This window comes from Prionailurus viverrinus, chromosome C1 (assembly GCF_022837055.1).
Source record: "Prionailurus viverrinus isolate Anna chromosome C1, UM_Priviv_1.0, whole genome shotgun sequence".
Lineage (NCBI taxonomy): Eukaryota > Metazoa > Chordata > Mammalia > Carnivora > Felidae > Prionailurus > Prionailurus viverrinus.
The window spans coordinates 152130664-152149303 of record NC_062568.1 but is presented as its reverse complement, the minus strand read 5'-3'; the positions used below and the strand labels follow the sequence as shown (position 1 = coordinate 152149303).

The 18640-nt window shown below is 38.8% G+C and overlaps 1 protein-coding gene across 1 annotated transcript in view; it reads right to left on the bottom strand.

Moving 5' to 3' along the window:
• Positions 1-18640, bottom strand: part of ERICH3 (glutamate rich 3) — a 106071-nt gene that overhangs the window by 31090 nt on the left and 56341 nt on the right. Inside the window, exons 9-10 of the mRNA XM_047868877.1 lie at positions 10669-10855; positions 4151-4449 (exon numbers count right to left, since the gene is read on the bottom strand). Coding sequence (XP_047724833.1) covers positions 4151-4449; positions 10669-10855 — 486 coding nt within the window. The remainder of the gene's footprint in view (positions 1-4150; positions 4450-10668; positions 10856-18640) is intronic.

Here is an 18640-nt window from a genome sequence, read left to right as displayed (position 1 = left end):
CCACCAACAACTAAAAATCTTGAAGTGACAACATGCCAAGGATGGAGAGCAAAAGGATTTCATGCAGAACCAATTAAGCACATAAACAATTATCTTTAAAATAAAAATTACAGGGAAAATAAAGCTTTCCTCATTTTGTGTGTTTTAGTTATTAGATATTCTGGCTTCCTTTCCAGTGGTGGGGGCCTCTCAGGTAATTACTTGAGAGCTACCCTGCTGCAATGAAAGAAACTTAATTTAGAAATGCATGCCCTGTGCATATGAAGAAAGCTCTGTTAATGCAGAGATTGTATGAGGGAGATGTAAGGGGAAAAGTGAAATCAGAAACTGTAACGAAGAAAGGCAAACAAAGAGAATTCATCACAAGAATGTTTTCATGAAAGAGATTTAATATGGGGAACATGAAATGCAAATTATTATCAGCAAAACAAAATTATAAATGAACAAGAAGATGAAAAATTTGGTTTATATTGCATGAAACAAATAGGAAATACTAATAAAAACAAATATTTGTATCCAAATATTTCAGACCAAATAATAGAATAGTTCCTCACTTGGCCTAGTTAGCTATCAATCAATAAGCCTTTATTGAGAATCTTTAATGTGCAAGAAGATAAAATAGCAAAATAAGAGACACTACAATAACACAACCCCTGCCATCAAGGAATCTCCAATTTTTGTTGAGGAAATAAGACTCAGGTACAGAAGAGATAACTGTACTCGTAGTAGTTTTTATACATGGTTCTCAGTAGTGTTAGTTTCAACACTACTGGGCTTGATTGCCTATGGATTTTTATATAGGACTCATGATTAATTATACGAAATAATGTCAAATGAGTGGAATGGAATTTTTAAAAAAAAGGGCAGAAAGTCATCTGGAGATCTTGGAAACTTCGTACAAAAAAGAATTCAAGTTAGCTACAGAACTTGCATTAGTATGCATACACCGCCCCCCCCCCCCCCGACACACACACACACACACACACAAGGAAACACAGGAATCTGTCACTTTACAGATATTTTTTCCTGGTCACAGGATAAGCAGGGGGCCCAACAGAACATGAGTGAATTGCTATAATTCCATCAATAGTATTACATAGTGGTGACATATGAGGGTTTTAGAAGCAGGCTGTCAGGTGCCGAAGTCCAAGTTAAAACAGTCACTAGCTGTGTGACCTTAGGCAATTTGCTTAATCTCTTTAAGCTTCAGTTTCTTCATCTGTGATGGTAGCTCCTGCCTCACAAAGCTATGGTCAGTATTAAAGCAATAATCCCTGGAACATGCTTAGTACAGTGTCATGGACAATATGTGTCTAGTGATTACTAGGGATTAGTAGTAATAGTGATTGTGATTGGAAGTGGAAAGGGTTGTAGACCAGGAGAAATACACTTTAATGCAGGCACCTGACTAAAATTGCAGAAGTACTAGGGCCCACAATTAGGACACAATTACTGTTATATTACGGAAGCAGAGAATAAAATTAAAGGAACATGTAGTGAACCATAAAAATGGTCCATACATCCTATTTTACAGGACCTTCTGTGTTTCTCTCAAAGTATGGGCTTCAAGGCTGTCCTGGCTTAGCCCTACCCACTACTGCCTTCACATCTAAATAAATATCATCCCTCCATTAACCACACATGCTCAATTAGCATGGCAGCTCAAAGCCATATACTTTGTGTTAGCTACTCATGTTCTCAATATGAATGAACTGGTGGCATTCTTTCTGGATTCCTTTTCATATTTCTTCTGTTTCTCCCATTTCATCTTCCTTCTTTCAGAGAATTTAATTAGCTTGTTGTTTACCATCCTCACTAATGAGGAAGTGAGTCAACATAAGGTTGACATCAATCCAGCTGCAACTCTCTCGCGCTGACCTCCACTCAAGTTTCCTGCTGCTCTTACCATCAGTGGATGCTCTGCAGAGAGCAGAAGCCTTGCTGCTACTATTTTTTCTTCTTCTTTTTTTAGAGAACAAGCCCATTAACTAGCCAACACAAAGAAGACCTTAGGAAAAGCTATAGGCATAAAGTACACTACTCATAACACTGGCCATGTTGGTTTAAGGAAAAAAAAATGAAGAAAATGAAAAGCCTCTCCTGAACATAGCTTTAATAAAACTACATGTCTTGAAAGTTAAAACACATAAAAACACAACCTATTTGTTAATCTCTCCACTATTGCTGTTGCCGTAGATCATTTTAAATTCTCAGTCTAAGATAATAAAGACTAGAAGGGATCACAGAGATAAACTGAGTCAAAGTGTTATAAGTGAAATCCATTTTAAGATGATCATGTTATTTCAGTAATGAACAAAGTGCAGTGTTATAATAGCTCTGTAATTATTCTCCGGGATTTCTGAACCCTTGAGCAAGATGAGATGAGAAGGAAGTACCTGGAATCTGCCCCTTGCCTGATGCCAGTTCTTCCACAAGTCACCCCAGCCCACAGCTCTGCTCCCCTAATCCTGCTCTGTCTCCTTGCTGTAGGAGGGACACCCAGGCAGCTCTCTTTCTGACTCTGTGACATATCACCCACAACCAGGCAACATCTAAAATAGCTTTTACAGAATAGGAGGTTGTACAGTGTGGGAAGTCTGGGTTTTTGAATTAGACAGGCCTGGCTACTGGAGTATGGCAGAGTATGTGGCCCAAAAGTAGCCACTTTGGTATAAGATTATTTTGAGCTTAAAGCAACTGAGTAATAGTAGATATACGACGAGCTCTCTGCCCTCTCCCTAAAAGCACAGCATACATTTTTGAAGGTGTCTCCCCTCCTCTCTCTACCAAGATGGACACAAGTTAATCATAGGAGACAACTTTAGACCCTTATCAGCCCAGACAAAACACCAAAGGAATCAGCATAATAAACCTCACTGAAACTAGCCCTTATATCATTAGTTTTGCTACATATTTGCCTTCCCACAATTTGCTGCCCCAGAAGTTTAGTCCTTTCCCTTTTTCCTGTCACTTCTCTAAAAATGATTGTTATTTTGTAAGATGCCACATAAGCCCAAGTTCTAACCACCCCTTTGAGTTACTCAGCTGAGTGCTCCTGCGTGTATGTGTGATGCACATGCTAATAAATTTCTTTGTTTTTCCCACTTTAACCTCTTTTGTCAGTCTAATTAATTTATAAGGACCCAGCCAGTGAACCTAAATGGGCCCAGGAAAAAGTTTCCTCTCCTACACTATGAATCTTAGTCCTGCTGCTTTCTGTCTGTATTCCTTAGCCTCAGTTTCCTGTCCTATAAAATGGAGGGAATAATAATATCTATCACAATGAGTGATGAGGATAAAATGAAATAGTGTGTGAAAAGCTCCTGACCTGGTGCTCAGTGCCTGGCACTTCGATTATTGTTATTATCACTACTATACATATGAGTGAGTGTGTGTGTGTGTGTGTGTGTGTGTGTGGAAAGAAAGAGAAAGGAAGGAAGGAAGGGAGGACAGAAGAAAGGAAGGAAAGGAAGAAGGAAGGGAGGAGGAAGAAGAAGAGTGCAGGAGAGGAGAGAAAAAAAGGGGAGAATAACAAGGCAGACAGATAGGCTCTAGGACCCCAAGCCTATGTCAACTGTTTTTAGTTATGGTGTACTCTTATTGCTACATAAGCATCGATTTCACCAAAGCAAGTACATGGAAATACTAAAAAAAAAAAAAAAAAAGGTAAAATTCTATTTGGTCAACATGGTCTCTCTCTGTAGAAGTGAACAGACCTTCTGGTTCACACAGACATAAACTCCCCTTCCTCTCCTGCCCCTATGAGCATCTTCACCTCCCCAGAATTAGCTGCCTATGGACTATAACTGAGTAACATTTAATAAATATTGTTGCGAATTTTGATAATGGGTTTTTATTTTTATTTATTTATTTATTTATTTATTTTGAAAGTGCGATTGTGTGGGGGAGGGGTAGAGAGAGAGGGAAAGAGAGAGAGAATTCCAAACAGGCTCTGCACTGTTAGGTCAGAGCCCGACAGGGGCTTGAATGCACAACCACGAGATCATAACCCCGGGATCATGAACTGAGCCCATATCAAGAGTCAAACACTTAACCAACTGAGCCACCCAGGAGCCCCTGATAATGGCATTTTAAGGACGTAAGCAAAACAACAATAGCAACAACAAAAGAATTCCATGTTATCCATTACCGTATTTAAATATATTTTCCTGGTCATCTTCACAAACATCTTGTCCTGGATTTCCTTTACGTTCCATTTCTTCCACAGCTGTTCTCACTTCTCCATTCCTTGTTTTTTCTTGAGCTGAAAAAATGACTGAAGGGGAAGTTTTGCTCCCCGCCATCTCATACCTTCTTGGTATCATGTACCCTCTATCCTTCCTCAGTTTCCCCTCACCCTTCTTTAGTTCTTCTCTTTTCTCAATATTCTTTTCTTTCCTAGGTTTTGGTGCAGTTGGATTTTTGTCAAGGCCCATTGCAATAATGCACCTGTGAAAAATATAAACACAAGGTGATGCTTAACCTGTATTTATACCACAGTGGAACCTCAGAGCTTTTTAAATCACTTATTTCTTACTCCAGTAAAAAATGTTATAAGAAATCTTTTTATTATAGTACACATAGTTAATTAGAATAAACTCTTTTCTCCTTATTAATACTAAAATCTTGTAAGTGAACAGTTATTAACAATTTTACCCACACTAATAAACAAGAAAACAACTTAACAACTAAGAACGGTAGTTTCAAACTAAAACTTGTGACTTCAAGCATATTTTTGGCTTTATAATGGAGTCCAGTAAGCATATCATTCAAGTCCTTAAATGAGAATTATGTGCGAAAAGAACATTCAGGTTTATAAACATATGGAAGCTGAGATAAAAATAATCGGAAGAAGAAAGATGCCAGTCTTTGATAATTTGTTATTCCAACAACACAGCAACAAAAGACCTACATACAAGGTTGACTCTCAATAAATATGATTGATTTTTTAAGAAACATATACAGTCAAATGTTGTTGTGCCCTTTAAGTAAACACCTCGGGAGCCTGCATGCTTATTTTAATAGAACTGTCATCATTGTTTTTAGAATGGCCTTTTGAAGCCTGTACAACAATCTTTTTTTGACTTTTCCCTGCAATAAGCTTTTTTTCTTTGGAGATGGCAATAATTTGTAGAGGTCATAAAGTCATTCCAAGTCGAATCTGGTGAAATAAACATATGATCTGAATGTACTGAGACATTAAAAAATATTTTAAAAATCAGTTATAACAAAAGTAACATGAATAAAACCTTCTATAGCTTTTTTCCTATCTCTGAAGTTAGTATTGAAATAAGAATTCCAGTCATGACAATAATACAGACATTAATAAAAATATGATTGTGATAATAAGATTATTGAGCATTTCTTCTGTGCCAACCTCTGTGCTGGACACCATATACACATTTTCTTGCAGGATTCATTACCCTGCCCAGAACAATAAATTAAGAACCAACATCACAACTTTACAAATGAGGAAACTGAGGCTGACAGTTGCCCAAGCTCACCCAGCAGGTTAGTGATGGAGGCAGATTCTGGCTCAGGACTGCTAGACTCCATCACCTCCCAATGAGGTACACAGATATTGTTAGATTACAGCCCGCTCAGATGAACAGCCACATGGACAGATGATACACTGCTGGGCGCCCACTGGGGAAAGTGCTCACACTCTTCCCCAGAAACTAGCACAAACTGGAGAAGTTTTCACCAAGGCTTAGAGACAATCTGTGACCTGAAAAAGGTGCCTGGCAGTTGTCAGTCTCCACCATCCTTCTCTAGCACCACTTGCGTCCCTTTCTCTACAGGTTACATGACTTAGCGGGAAACTGAGTCAATATAGTGCATAGGTGAAAACAGATCCGAATGCAGTCAAGACGTGTCAGTCCAGGAGGAACAGAAATAATAAGTAAAATTTGAATCAAGGTGAATCAGATCCAATGGAGAGTTCTTGAACTAAAGATGTCACTGAATTTCAGCCATTCCCTCTCTAGAAATAGCAAAGGAATCAATTCTCCCAGCTTACGAGAACTTAGTTGTATCACTTATCTTTTCAATATCTCCCCACAAAATAAAGCTAAAAGGATTTGCACTCAAAGTAACTATCAGGTTGCAAAAAATGAGATAATAAGAATACACTTACCTCCCCCATATTAAGCATCATAAATTCTTGACTGTAATGATGATGTATTTAGCACACCACTTTCCTTGGAATAAAGGTGTCATGAATCTTCACAGAATATGATTACTAGCACTGCCTTCTGTTCAAGCTGTTCTTCCCTTATCAATGGCAACACCAAATCCATCGATTTGGGGCTTCTGATATGCTGTTACTTTTAGTTTATGTTGTGGCTGTGTGGAGGCTTTGATGCCTCCCTACTGCACGCACAGACTTTTTATTGCCCATCTGCTTGAGGGAATTGGACGAACAAAGTGAGCAACATCTGTGCTCTCCTCGTCACTGACTACCTATTTGACTTCTGAGTATAATTTGAGGTGTTGATTTTGATTACTAAAGCTCAGAGCTGTCTGCGTTCCACTTGGCTAGGCAATTCTTCCTCCTGGTGTTCCACTCTAGCGACTGGAAATAACTACCTTGTCTTTTCAGTTTCCATGACTGAGGGATGCATGCACCTGTGGAATCTCCACACCTGTTGGTGACCGCTGCTGAGCCTTTCTTGTTTTCTGAGGACCTCAAACAGGTAATCCTAGTCATGTTCAGAAACAGAACTCCCTCTTGTTGTATCAAATACTTCCCTCCTCATAGCAAAAGTTCCAGAGTCTGTATTTTTTTAAATGTTTATTTATTTCCAAAGGAGAGAGAGACAGAGTGTGAGTGGAGGAGGGGCAGAGAGAGAGAGAGAGAGACAGAATCTGAAGCCGACTCCAGGCTCTGAGCTGTCACCACAGAGCCCAACGCAGGGCTCAAACTCACAAACTGTGAGATCATGACCTGAGCCGAAGTCGGACGCTCAACCGACTGAGCCACCCAGGAGCCCCTGGAATCTGTATTTTAAAAATGAGTTAAAATTAATTTAATTTTTAACAAATTAGAGGAATTAATGTACACCCCTTAAAATGGCTAAAAGCGGGGCACCTGGGTGGCTCAGTTGGTTAAGCACCTGGCTCTTGATTTCGCTTCAGGTCATGATCTCACAGTTTGTGAGTTCAAGCCCTGCCTCCGGCTCTGTGCTGACAAGCATGGAGCCTGCTTGAGATTCTCTCTCTCCCTCTCTCTGCCCCTCCCTGCTTGCACTCTATCACAAAAATAAATAAACATTAAAAAAAATAAAATAAAATAAAATAACTAAAAGTGTTATTGTAGATATGATCCTGCCAAAAAGTTATATAATATTACAAGTGAGTTTATATATTTGTATATATATAATAAGTAATATAATATGTAATATAAAAGTAATTATATATTATATAAGTGACTATATTAAATTATATTATATTATATTATATTATATTATATTATATTATAAGAGGGGTGGTTCTCCACTGGAGAACATTCACTAGAGCTGTGCAGTGTAGGTGCTTCCGGAATAATCAGAATAGTCTCATGTGGGGCAGACCCAAACAAGCAAAGCTCTAGCATATATCCCTGCCCCATTTAAAACATTCTGCCTTGACTTCTATTTGGTCTGCAGCAGGGAGGCATGAAATGACACCACACTTTTCTACTTTGGCCATGCACACATTTCGTTTGGAGAAATGATGAAGCCAACAAAACACTGAAAACCAGTGTCCTTAAAAACTATGCATTTTAGTTAAGGATAACAGGTCTTATTCTTTAATACCACAACCATTGTTTTATTATTATTTGAAAAGGTCAAAGAAAGAAGCTACAGAGAATCAAATGAAATCATATAAAAATTGTACAGAGACTATTAAGTGTTAAATAGGAAAGTAGAGGTCATCAATCAGATTTCGGTACTGATTATTAAACCTCCATAGAAGGTGTTTACAACCAAACATTTACAGCTTGGATTTATATAGTAACTCTCAAAGAATGCAATGTGTTTGTGCTTGGAGAATTGTATGTAAGCTCATTAGCTTTCCTAGGAGTTAAACAGAAATTTGCTACGTGACTTGCCCAACAAATATGGAGAAAGCGTGTTTGTGCTGGAACAGGAAAGCAGCCTCAGGTGGGTCCCAAGTACTCCTGGGCACTCCTACTATATTGCTGTAGACCATTCACTCCACCACTTGCTGGATGACTCCTCCACACCTTTTCTCTCACCGAAAACCTCCAATTCCCTCTCCCTTAAGCCTTAACCTAAGCTGATAAATTATTATTTGGCTGAAAAAAATAGAAACAATCAGCAGAGAACTTCCAGTTGGTCCCACCACATGCATCAACTTATCTCTCCCTCTACCCTATATGCCATCTCTCCTACAGTTACTTTAGAAGAATGATTCTCCTCCTCTAAGGCTAACGTCTTAATTTGAGCCCTAGATCCCACCTCCTCTCGTCCACTCAAGCCCTTGCTCCAGCAATTTCTCCCTCCATGTCATGCTTGATCAAATTCTTTTTTTGATTTTTGATATCTCTCTCTAGTGTATCAATTCTATCACATATAACATATTACTATATCTCCCACCTTAAAAACTAAAAAGCCCCCTTTGGCCCTTACATCTTCCTTCCTGGCTGTCACCCAATTGACATCTTTTATAGCAAAATTCTTTAAAAAGAGTAATCTGTATTCTCTGGCTTTACCTCTACATCAATTATTTGTTAAACCCACTCCAATCAAGTTTGCATTCCTATTACTTCACTACAATAATTTGTGTCAAGGTCACCAATAACCACCACATTACCAAATCATACTCAATCCTCAGACTTCATTTTACTTCACATATACACACATTTGACCTAGTTGATTATGCTGTTCTCTGTTCATTTCCAGGACACCATGTTCTCGGCGTTCTCTTTGTAATCCCTTGCCTTCCTTCTTAGGCCTTTTTCCAGTTCCTCTTTATCTCCTTCATCTTTAAACTGGAGTGACCTGGACACCAGACATCTCTATCTGCATTCAATTCTTAATCAATCCCATCCCATCTTATGAGTTTAAATGCCATCTACATGCAAACCATTCTCAAATTTATATCTCCAGCCTGGACCTCTCACCGGACCCCAGATTCACATATTCAAACACTTAATTAACATCTCTGCTTGCATACTCATAGATGTCTTACATTTAATGTACCCCAAATCAATATCCCTTCATTTCACTCCCAAACCTGCTTCTTTCACAGTCTTGTCCATCTTAGTACATGTTAACTGGACATTTTTGCAGTTGTTCAGAACAAAAGCTTTTCAATCACCTTTAACTCTGCTTTTTATCTCACACCTTGCATCCAATCCATCGATAAATCCTGTGGACTCTACTTTCAAAATATATCTAGAACCCAATCACTTCTAACTACCATTCTCTCTCCTCTGGATTAAATTAGTTTCCACTCTTCCCTTGCCCCCACCCCCTTGTTTATTTTTCCCATAGGAGCTACAGTCAAATCAAGACAGGTCATTGCTCAAAACCTACCTTAGAAGCTTTGCATCTTGCTTAGAAAAAGTCAAAATCCTTGCAATCACTTTAGGATGTTCCATGTCTTGGCCCTACTGTCCCTCTAATCTCGCCTTCTATTATTATCCTATCCCTTACTTTTGCTCTGGCTACACTAGCTTAAGCACACCAAGCATGCTCCTGTCTCATGCTCTTTGTATATTCTTTTCTTCTACTTCAAAAACCTTTTAGAGGGACTATTTAGGGAAAAACTATTTAGAAAACTATTTTTTCTGATTTCTGCTCAAAAGACATCAAAGAGGCCTTTCCTGATCATCCTAGATAAAATAGTACCACCTTCTGCCCCTTGTTCCCCTTAACTCCACGTATCTCACTTCCCTGCTTTGTGTTCATCACTCTTAATGCCATCTGGCACCTATTAATTGGTTTACTTGCTATTTGCTTTCCCCCATTAGAATGGGCTCTATGAGAGCAGGAACTTTGGTTGGTTCACTCCTATTTTCTAGCTTGGCATACATTAATTCTCCATGAGTACATTCAGAAAAAAATTAAAGAAAGCCCGCACGTAAGTGTCCTAATTTCAAACAGAATGTCCAATATGAAAGCTGGTGAACAACAGTCAAAATTGACCTTTTATCATGCCTGAGATAAAAACCAGGCATTTCATTATGTCTGAGATTAAAACCAGGGGCATGAGAATGATAACCGGGCCACACCATAATGAAGCACACCTCTGGTATGACCTGTAATACCCAACCATACAAGACACATGCAGGACACATGCTCGGGAATTCCCCAAACCAGTTCCTAAGAAGACTGAGAATAAAACACCCTTTCTCCTTCACTTCAGAAACAGAATTTAAAGCAGTATGAGAAAGGGAGAGAGAGAGAGACAGACAGACAGACTTTGAAACACCACCAGCTTTTACCCCCATTATATAATGCATCTGGAAATCTAATTCATATCTTATAATTTCAAATACAACACACCTGGTTATAATAAGCAACCTTTAACTTAGACATTTTAGGCTCATCTACACTGATATCTTTGTTAACAGACTGGGCTGAGAAATGCATCAGTAGAAGCATGAAAAGAAAAATGTAGCAAGACTTGCCCTCTACCAGAGGACATTTGTTTCCATACTTGTAGCAAGGAGATGATCTCTCCACGCACACAAACCCAAAGTAGCCTCGTTTGCCTCCAAGTCTGGAACCTTTCCGATGCTTATATTCACAGCAGGAGCTCAACCTGTTCACTTGCATCCCATTCAGGAAAAAGGTGAGACTGAAGGGGAAACCATGGTGCCTTTTGGAAATAAACTGAAAGGTCTCTGGAATTAAAAAAGTAAATACATCAGTGAAAGCAACCGACTTTGGACTAATATGTTCAAAATCACAGTTTTCTATTAGGTAAGTACAATAGTACGCTCTAGATCACCTTTTTAACTTGAGGACAATTTTTAATCATAAGAACACCTTCTATTACTTTTATTTACAATAAATACTCCAAGGCATTATAAAAGTCTGATTTGTAATAAAATAATAACATTATATGAGCTCTTACTATGGCCGGGCATTCTGCCTGATGATCTTAGGTGTGTTATTTCTCAACAACCACATGAAATGAGAATGTTATTATCACTAGTTATATGCAGAAATTAAAGTTTAGGAGGACTCAGTAATTTATCCAAGATCATACAGTAAGTAGGACAGTTAGTATTTGAGTCCAAATATCTCTCTTGAGTCCATCTTGCTATGTTTGCTACTGTTAAAGTATATGACAAAAGGTTACTGTGAGCTCAGTAATGCTTTTAAATAAATTTGTATTTTTAGCTGTGACTTGAAACAGCCTAATACGTATGGAGGAGGGGGAGTTATTCCATCTCTAATTCGTTCTCGATTCTGCCTGGATTGGTTTCCCCCACTTGCTCCCCCACCCACCCAAAAGTCCCACCAATAAATTAAGAACCACTGCTCGTAATTAGTAATTTTTAATCATTCCAAGTCTTTATAATGCTCTTTGAAAAGGTTTCACCTTAGAGAGCCCAAATTCTAGGTCTAAGAAAACCCTATTCTACAGAATGACTCAGAAACCTTCTTCTCATGACACTTCTAATGTTACTTCCTACAAAAGAAGGCTCCCTGGACTCTTCCACTTGCACTAATAATGGGGTTGATCATTTAATCTCTCTGCATGTACACCTTTCTTGTTATTGCAGTATTTCAATGTATAGTAAAAATTTGGCTGTACCGCTGCTTCTCAAACTAGTGTGCATCAGAATACCCTGAAAGGCTTATTATAACGCAGATTGCTGGGCTTCCGGCCAGCGTTTCTGATTCAGTAGGGCCCAAGAATTTGCATTTCTATCAGGTTGACAGGTGATGCTTGCGATTCTGGTCCAAGGACCATACCTTGAGAGCCCTGAAGTGGATGTCTGTGACCTGCATGCTTGTGAAATCCATGAGAGCTGGAACTCATCTTCCTCACCTTTGTTTCCCCAGATCCCAGGACAATGGCATAGGAGGCCCCCGATAAATAATTAATTCATTATTACTTTAACCTGTTTCTTTCACTGTCATCTAGAAATACTATGTTTGGACCACGTTCTGCCCCTAAAAAAAAGTCTAAATCAGATGCAACTTGTATAAAGAACAGAATTATTGAAAAAGTAATTCTGTTATTTACACCTTAGTATTTGTGATGCAAAATTAAACACACTAGGGAGGAGAAAATTGAAAAGTTATTGTCTAGGAAAACTAAAATACAACAGATTTAAAAATCTACTTGTCTTTGGGTGCCTGAGTGGCTCAGTAGGTTAAGCATCTGACTCTTGAGTTTGGTTCAGGTCATGATCTCCTGGTTTCCTGGGCCCCAGCATTGGGCTCTGTGCTGACAGTGCAGAGCCTGCGTGGGATTTGGGATCCTCTCTCCCTCTCTCTCTGCCCCATCCCCCACTGCTCCTCTCTCTCTTTCTCTCTCTGGAAATAAATAAACCATTTTTTTAAAAAAGTTCATAAAAATCCACTCTTCTAAATGACATATGGGCTCCTACGTATTGACTAGAAAGCTAGTTTGGCTGCTTTCTTTACCGAAATTTGAATGGGACATTCATGTAACAATGATCTATTCTGCTGCAGCATCACACTCTGTAACTACCTAAGTTCCCAGTCTGGGAAGAGGGTATAGGCAATGAAATGCTGAGAACGGGCACAGGAGATGAACTGCTAGACATGACTGCCTTTCCATTTTGTACTTATTTGGCTAGAGAGCACATCCACCTATTATTCCATTTCTTTCGTTTTTTTTCCCCCAAACTTACTGAACAAGAATTGACACCATCTGCTTTTCTTTCCTTGTTATCTATTTTTTAATTTTATATTTTAGTTTTTTAATGTTTATTTTTGAAAGAGAGAGAGAGAGAGAGACAGAATGCAAGTGGGGGAGGGGCAGACAGAGGGAGACACAGAATCTGAAACAGGCTCCAGGCTCTGAGCTGTCAGCACAGAGTCCAATGTGGGGCTCGAACCCACGAACCGTGAGATCATGACTTGACCCAAAGTCGTACACTTAATTGACTAAGCCACCCAGGTGCCCCTAATTTTACATTTTAAAATTTATTGACGCTTGGCAACCCTGACTTAATGGTTTCTGTGTGAAATGATGGAATGAATATAAACCAGAAGTCAGAAGATTTGGGTCCATGTCCTAGTTCTTCCCTTACAAGTTGAGTGTCCATTGGTAAGTCATTTAATTTTGCTGCATTTCAGAATTCTCATCTATAAAATGAAGATGGCCGGGGATGGGGGTGAAGGAGTGGGGTGGAGGGAGTGACCCAGTCTGCAGAGTAGTCTTAATTAAGGATTATATAATGTCTAATGTTAGAAGGAATTCCAGACTATTTGTAAAACGTGGTTATTCATTGTGGACTGGCAGTGGTTCACACTGTTTTAGGCACTAAAGAGAAACTAAAATACCAAAAAAATATCAAATATGGTCTCCTCCCTCAAGAAGTTATAATTTAGCAGGAGAGATGAAAATAATAGACCAGCTTTCTGGAGTGAGGTCACCAAATCCTCTCCCCTTAAAATTTTGTCTCTAAAAATGGGCCAAAGACTTAAAACAAACTGAGCAGCAGTTATTCATCAAAAATGACTGAATTTTATGTAAGAACAGAGGGAGTCTGAGGCATTCTTGCCTGCAGCTGCTCCCCCCTCCCCAACCCCGCCACCATTTCATCGCCTCGTTCTAATATGGTAGGGCAGGCCAGAAATAACCAGCAGCTTCACTGTCAGTGGGGGCTGGCTTCATTGGGAGCAGAAAACAAAAACTCCTTGGCCAGTAGCATTACCAGTAATAAGTAGCAATCTTGGAGGCAAGCTAACGTGGAAGGTCAGGGATTCTGCTAGCTGAGACTGTATTTTTAATTAGGGCAAGCAGCAGGCCAGTGGACTAGTCAGAAATTTAACAGGGAGATGCGGGCCATAAGGCAATTATAGACACATTCAATAAGCTCTCAACACATCCCCAGCTAATGGGAAGTGGCATGGATTGGAGTAGACCAAACCTATTCACACATCCCTGACCTGCTCAGAGCTTCCATCTGTGAACAAAGAAAACACAAGAAATCCTGGTGGAAAATAAAAGTTAAAGCAGACTTGAAAACTGCCTGAACTTTGTACTCCTGAACCCGTTACAGCAGGTTGAATATTGCCCTCTAAAAATCCATGACTGGGGTGTGTGCAACTCAGTCGGTTGAACGTCCAACTCTTGGTTTCAGCTCAGGTCATGATCTCAGGATTCATAGGAAGGAGCCCCATGTCATGGCTTGGGATTCTTTCTCCTTTCCCTCTGCCCCTCCCCTGCTCATGTTCTCTCTCTCTCTCTCTCTCTCTCTCTCTCTCAAAATAAATAAGTAAACATCTTTAAAAAATAAAAATAAAAATCCATGACCACCCAGAACCTCAGAATGTAACCTTATTTGGGTATGGTTTCTTATTTCTTTGGATAAGTAGTGAAGGGTAAAGATGAAACTATGTTGGATTTGTTTTATCAAACAAATCCAATGACGGACGTCCTTAGAAGAAGAGGACCCAACACTGACAGAGACACAGAGAAGAATGACATGTGAGGACAGATACAGAAATGGAATTGCCAGGAGATGGAAGAGTCAAGGGAAGATTCTCCCCTAGAGCTGCTAGATGGAGTATGGCCCTGCTAATACCTGATTTTAGACTTCTGCCCTCCAGAACTGTGAGAGAGTTAAATTTCTGCTGGCTTAAGCCACTAATTTTGAGGATTTGTTATTACATTAGCCCCAGGAAACTAATTCATCTACAAAGAGATCCACCAGCAGAAGTTGGAGGCTGTAGTGGTTCAAAGTGTTTGAACACAACTTCTGACAAATCACTAGATGATCAATACACTATGAAAACACAGGGATAACCCTAAGAGACCAGCTGAAAAATAAAAATAGATAAAATCTGAGCAGAGACATCACACTGGCTGTCTACCAAGGAGAGGGGGCATGGATTTCACAGATTTGTTTCAGAGAAGTTACTAAAGAACAACAAAAACAGCAAGAACAATAACCTTCAAGTGGGAAAAGTCAGAATCTAGAATCCACAGCTGCTATATGATCAAAACTATTCTGTTTTCAACAACAACAAAAATCAAAGAACATGTATGTAAAAAACAGAAAAGTGTGACCCTTACTCAGGAAAAAAAGGGCCATCAAATCCACCTCTAGGAATCTACTCAAGAGACATGACCAGATAGCTGCACAAAAACTTGTATTTGTAGGGGCACCTGGGTGGCTCAGTCGGTTAAGTGGCTGAAGGGCATGAGTTTGTTTGGGATTCTCTCTCTCCCTCTCTCTCTGCCCCTCCCCTGTATGCACGCTCTCTCTCTCAAAATAAATAAATAAACAAACATAAAATAAACTTAAACAAACAAAAACCGAATTAGAAATAGTACAAATGTCCATGTAGTGGAATACATTCAGTGGTACAAGAGAACAATTATTGATAAATGGTATGAATTAGATGACTCTCAGAAACATTATGCTAAGTGAAAAAGCAAGACACAAATACTGCCTATTGTGTGACCTCATTTATATGAAATGTTCAGAAAAGGCATATTTGTAGAGATCGGAAGCAGATCAGTGGCTGCCTGAGGCTGGCTACAAAGAGTGAGGATTCTTTGCCAATGGGCACAAAGGAACTTTCTGAAGTGCTAGAGATATTCTGAAACTGGTTTGTGATCATAGCTGCACGACCCTATAAAAATGTTTAAAACTCAATGAATTGTACACTCAATAGATGAATTTTATGGAATATAAGTTACACCTCAGTAAAAACTAAAAACTCAATATATATAACAAGTAAAAGAAAAATAAAAACACAGTTACTCTAAGTCACAGTGCAATGAAATGTTCGGTTTTCGGTGGAGACTAAGAGCCAGAGCCATGGAGGGAGGGATAAAATGGTAGAAGTCAGCTGAGAAAGCCTCACAGCCTCAATCTGATTCTTAAAAGATGGGTACGATTTGAATTTAAAATCCTATTTTGAATTTAAAATCCTTTGTCCTATTTCAGACAAAGGAAATAGCACCAGAAGAGACAAGCTAACAGCATGGGGGTGGGGACACGGCAGCGCCACCAGTTTGTGAGGGAGTAATGAGGAATGCACAAATCAGTACAGCAGGTTATGAAAATATGGGAAAATGGGCCAGAAAAGGAAGGGATTATAAGGGGCCCAGAAAAAAAAAAGTTATTTTGCTCTTTGTTTCCACATGAACCCAGGAGGCCAAGGTTTTCCTTGTTTGAAAGGATGAACATGGTAAATAAAAATGCCTGTGAAGAACCACACTCTTTACAAGCAGCAGAAAGAGTCCGTGACTTCATAGGTGTACCTAACAATCAATATGTGGCTTGATATCTAAACTCAAACTGTAAGACATCAATGAATTACTGTGGGAATAAAAGATGCACTTGCCACACTCCTAAATAATTAATTTTATTGTTATTTCTCATCCCAAAGCAAGACAAATTAACGAATGCCACATTTTTAATTAGTTTACTGCTCAAAGCAGAACGTTAAACGCCTTTTTTTTTTTAAACAGAACTCTTCTAAAAACCTATTCACATTTCACTGAATCATGCACAGCTTTGATTTGTAAAAACGGGCAGATTCTTTTCAGTCCAGCTAAATTGCTAAGATTGCTGAACCGCAAGTCAACTCTGAGCCAACCAACTTTTCAATTTTGAACAATTACTTTCCTGGCAATCAAAGGGCAAGCTGAAACAAAATTATTGTGTGGACAGGATTCAATTATTTAAGCTCCCATTCCATCCTATTATTCAAGACCATCGAGTGACACAACAAAAGTCAGTCCCAGGATCGATATGTATGTAAAACAACACTTAGCCAAGTCACACTCTCCCTTACTGGTTTTGCACCGTTCCTACAGAGTATGTATCATCTCCCAGAGAAGCATTCAGCTCCCCGCTTCTTGTTTTTGTTTCATTTGTATGTACCATGTTTTCCAGTGGGTAGAAAGGCATGTAGGCATTGTCTGAAATAAAGCGTGATCCAAGACCCAGGAAAAGTTTCATTGCATTTGTTCCAATTGTAGACTATAGCTAATTTCAGCTGTTCTTCTAAATTAATAGTTGAAAGTCACACTTTCAAAAAATAAGTCTATCTATGCCACTATCATTAGGGGTTTCATGCCACTCATATTATGAAAACGTAGGAAACCCTCGGCACTGATCGCTAACTGAGCAAGGATCCTGCACCAATTCAGAGGCCCGGTATCTGCTCTTGACCATGCCCCAAACTGTACATGGGACCATACGAAGCCACTATATCTCTGGTCTCCTCATTTTCCTCACCTACAAAGTGAAAGGAATGGACTTTCAAATGCTATGACAGAATGACAAAGTAAACTACATTTCAGCAAAGTAGAGAAAATGAGGAAAAATCATTTCTAGAATATACTGAGGATTATTTTTTGTAAGTTTTACAAATCTTTATAAAGTAAAAGTTAAAACTAACATTCAAGTGTTTACTCTTTTTTTTTTTTACGTTGGAAAGTTTTATATATGTAATCCTTAAAATCTGTATAGTTTCTTTTTAAGTACCTGAAATTTTTAAAATTAATAGTCATTATTTTTGAGTGATGAGGGAAATCAGAAAAGCCAAAAGTAATAATTCCATGCTTGCCCCCAATTCCTAAGACTCCCTAAACCTATATCAAGATTGCCCAAGTGTAAATATTTCTTTCAGTTAGTAAAAATACAATAACTTTCTAAACAGAGTTTCTTAAGCAAGGAAATAACAAATATAATCCTATATTATATCCTCATCCTTTTAAATAAGTTTTTTTTTCAACGTTTTTTTATTTATTTTTTTGGGGATAGAGAGAGACAGAGCATGAACGGGGGAGGGGCAGAGAGAGAGGGAGACACAGAATCAGAAACAGGCTCCAGGCTCTGAGCCATCAGCCCAGAGCCTGACTCGGGGCTCGAACTCACGGACCGCGAGATCATGACCTGGCTGAAGTCAGACGCTTAACCGACTGCGCCACCCAGGCGCCCCTATCCTCATCCTTTTAACTGCTACTACAAAGAACTAAATATTGATGAAAACCATTTCAGTACAATATGAGAAACCCTGTATTGGATATAAAAATTATCTTATGGTAAGAAACATGGATTTATGATCAAATGAAAGCAGAAATGTACTAAAATCCATCTAGCCAAATTCTGCACCAAGTTATTTAGGTGTGATTCACCCTGAAGTTTATTGGATTTGTGATTTTATCTCAACATTTTTCTAAAGAACAAATTGCCAATCTGGTATTTTTCCCTTAGAATAATGTGTGATATAATTCATTATGGCAGGCCAAATAGTTAACTTGTAATTTGGGGGACAGTTTATTCGTGCAACATTTTAATGATCATATATCTCTATCCCAAAATTAATCTGTTAGTGGGTTAAATCACTCCAAATTCTTTCTTCCACAATCTTCAAGAGTAATTGCTGCTTCGGTTTCAATCACGGAGCAGTAAATCTAGATTTACTTTTAGGCAGCTGGTTTATAAGTCCCTGGATAT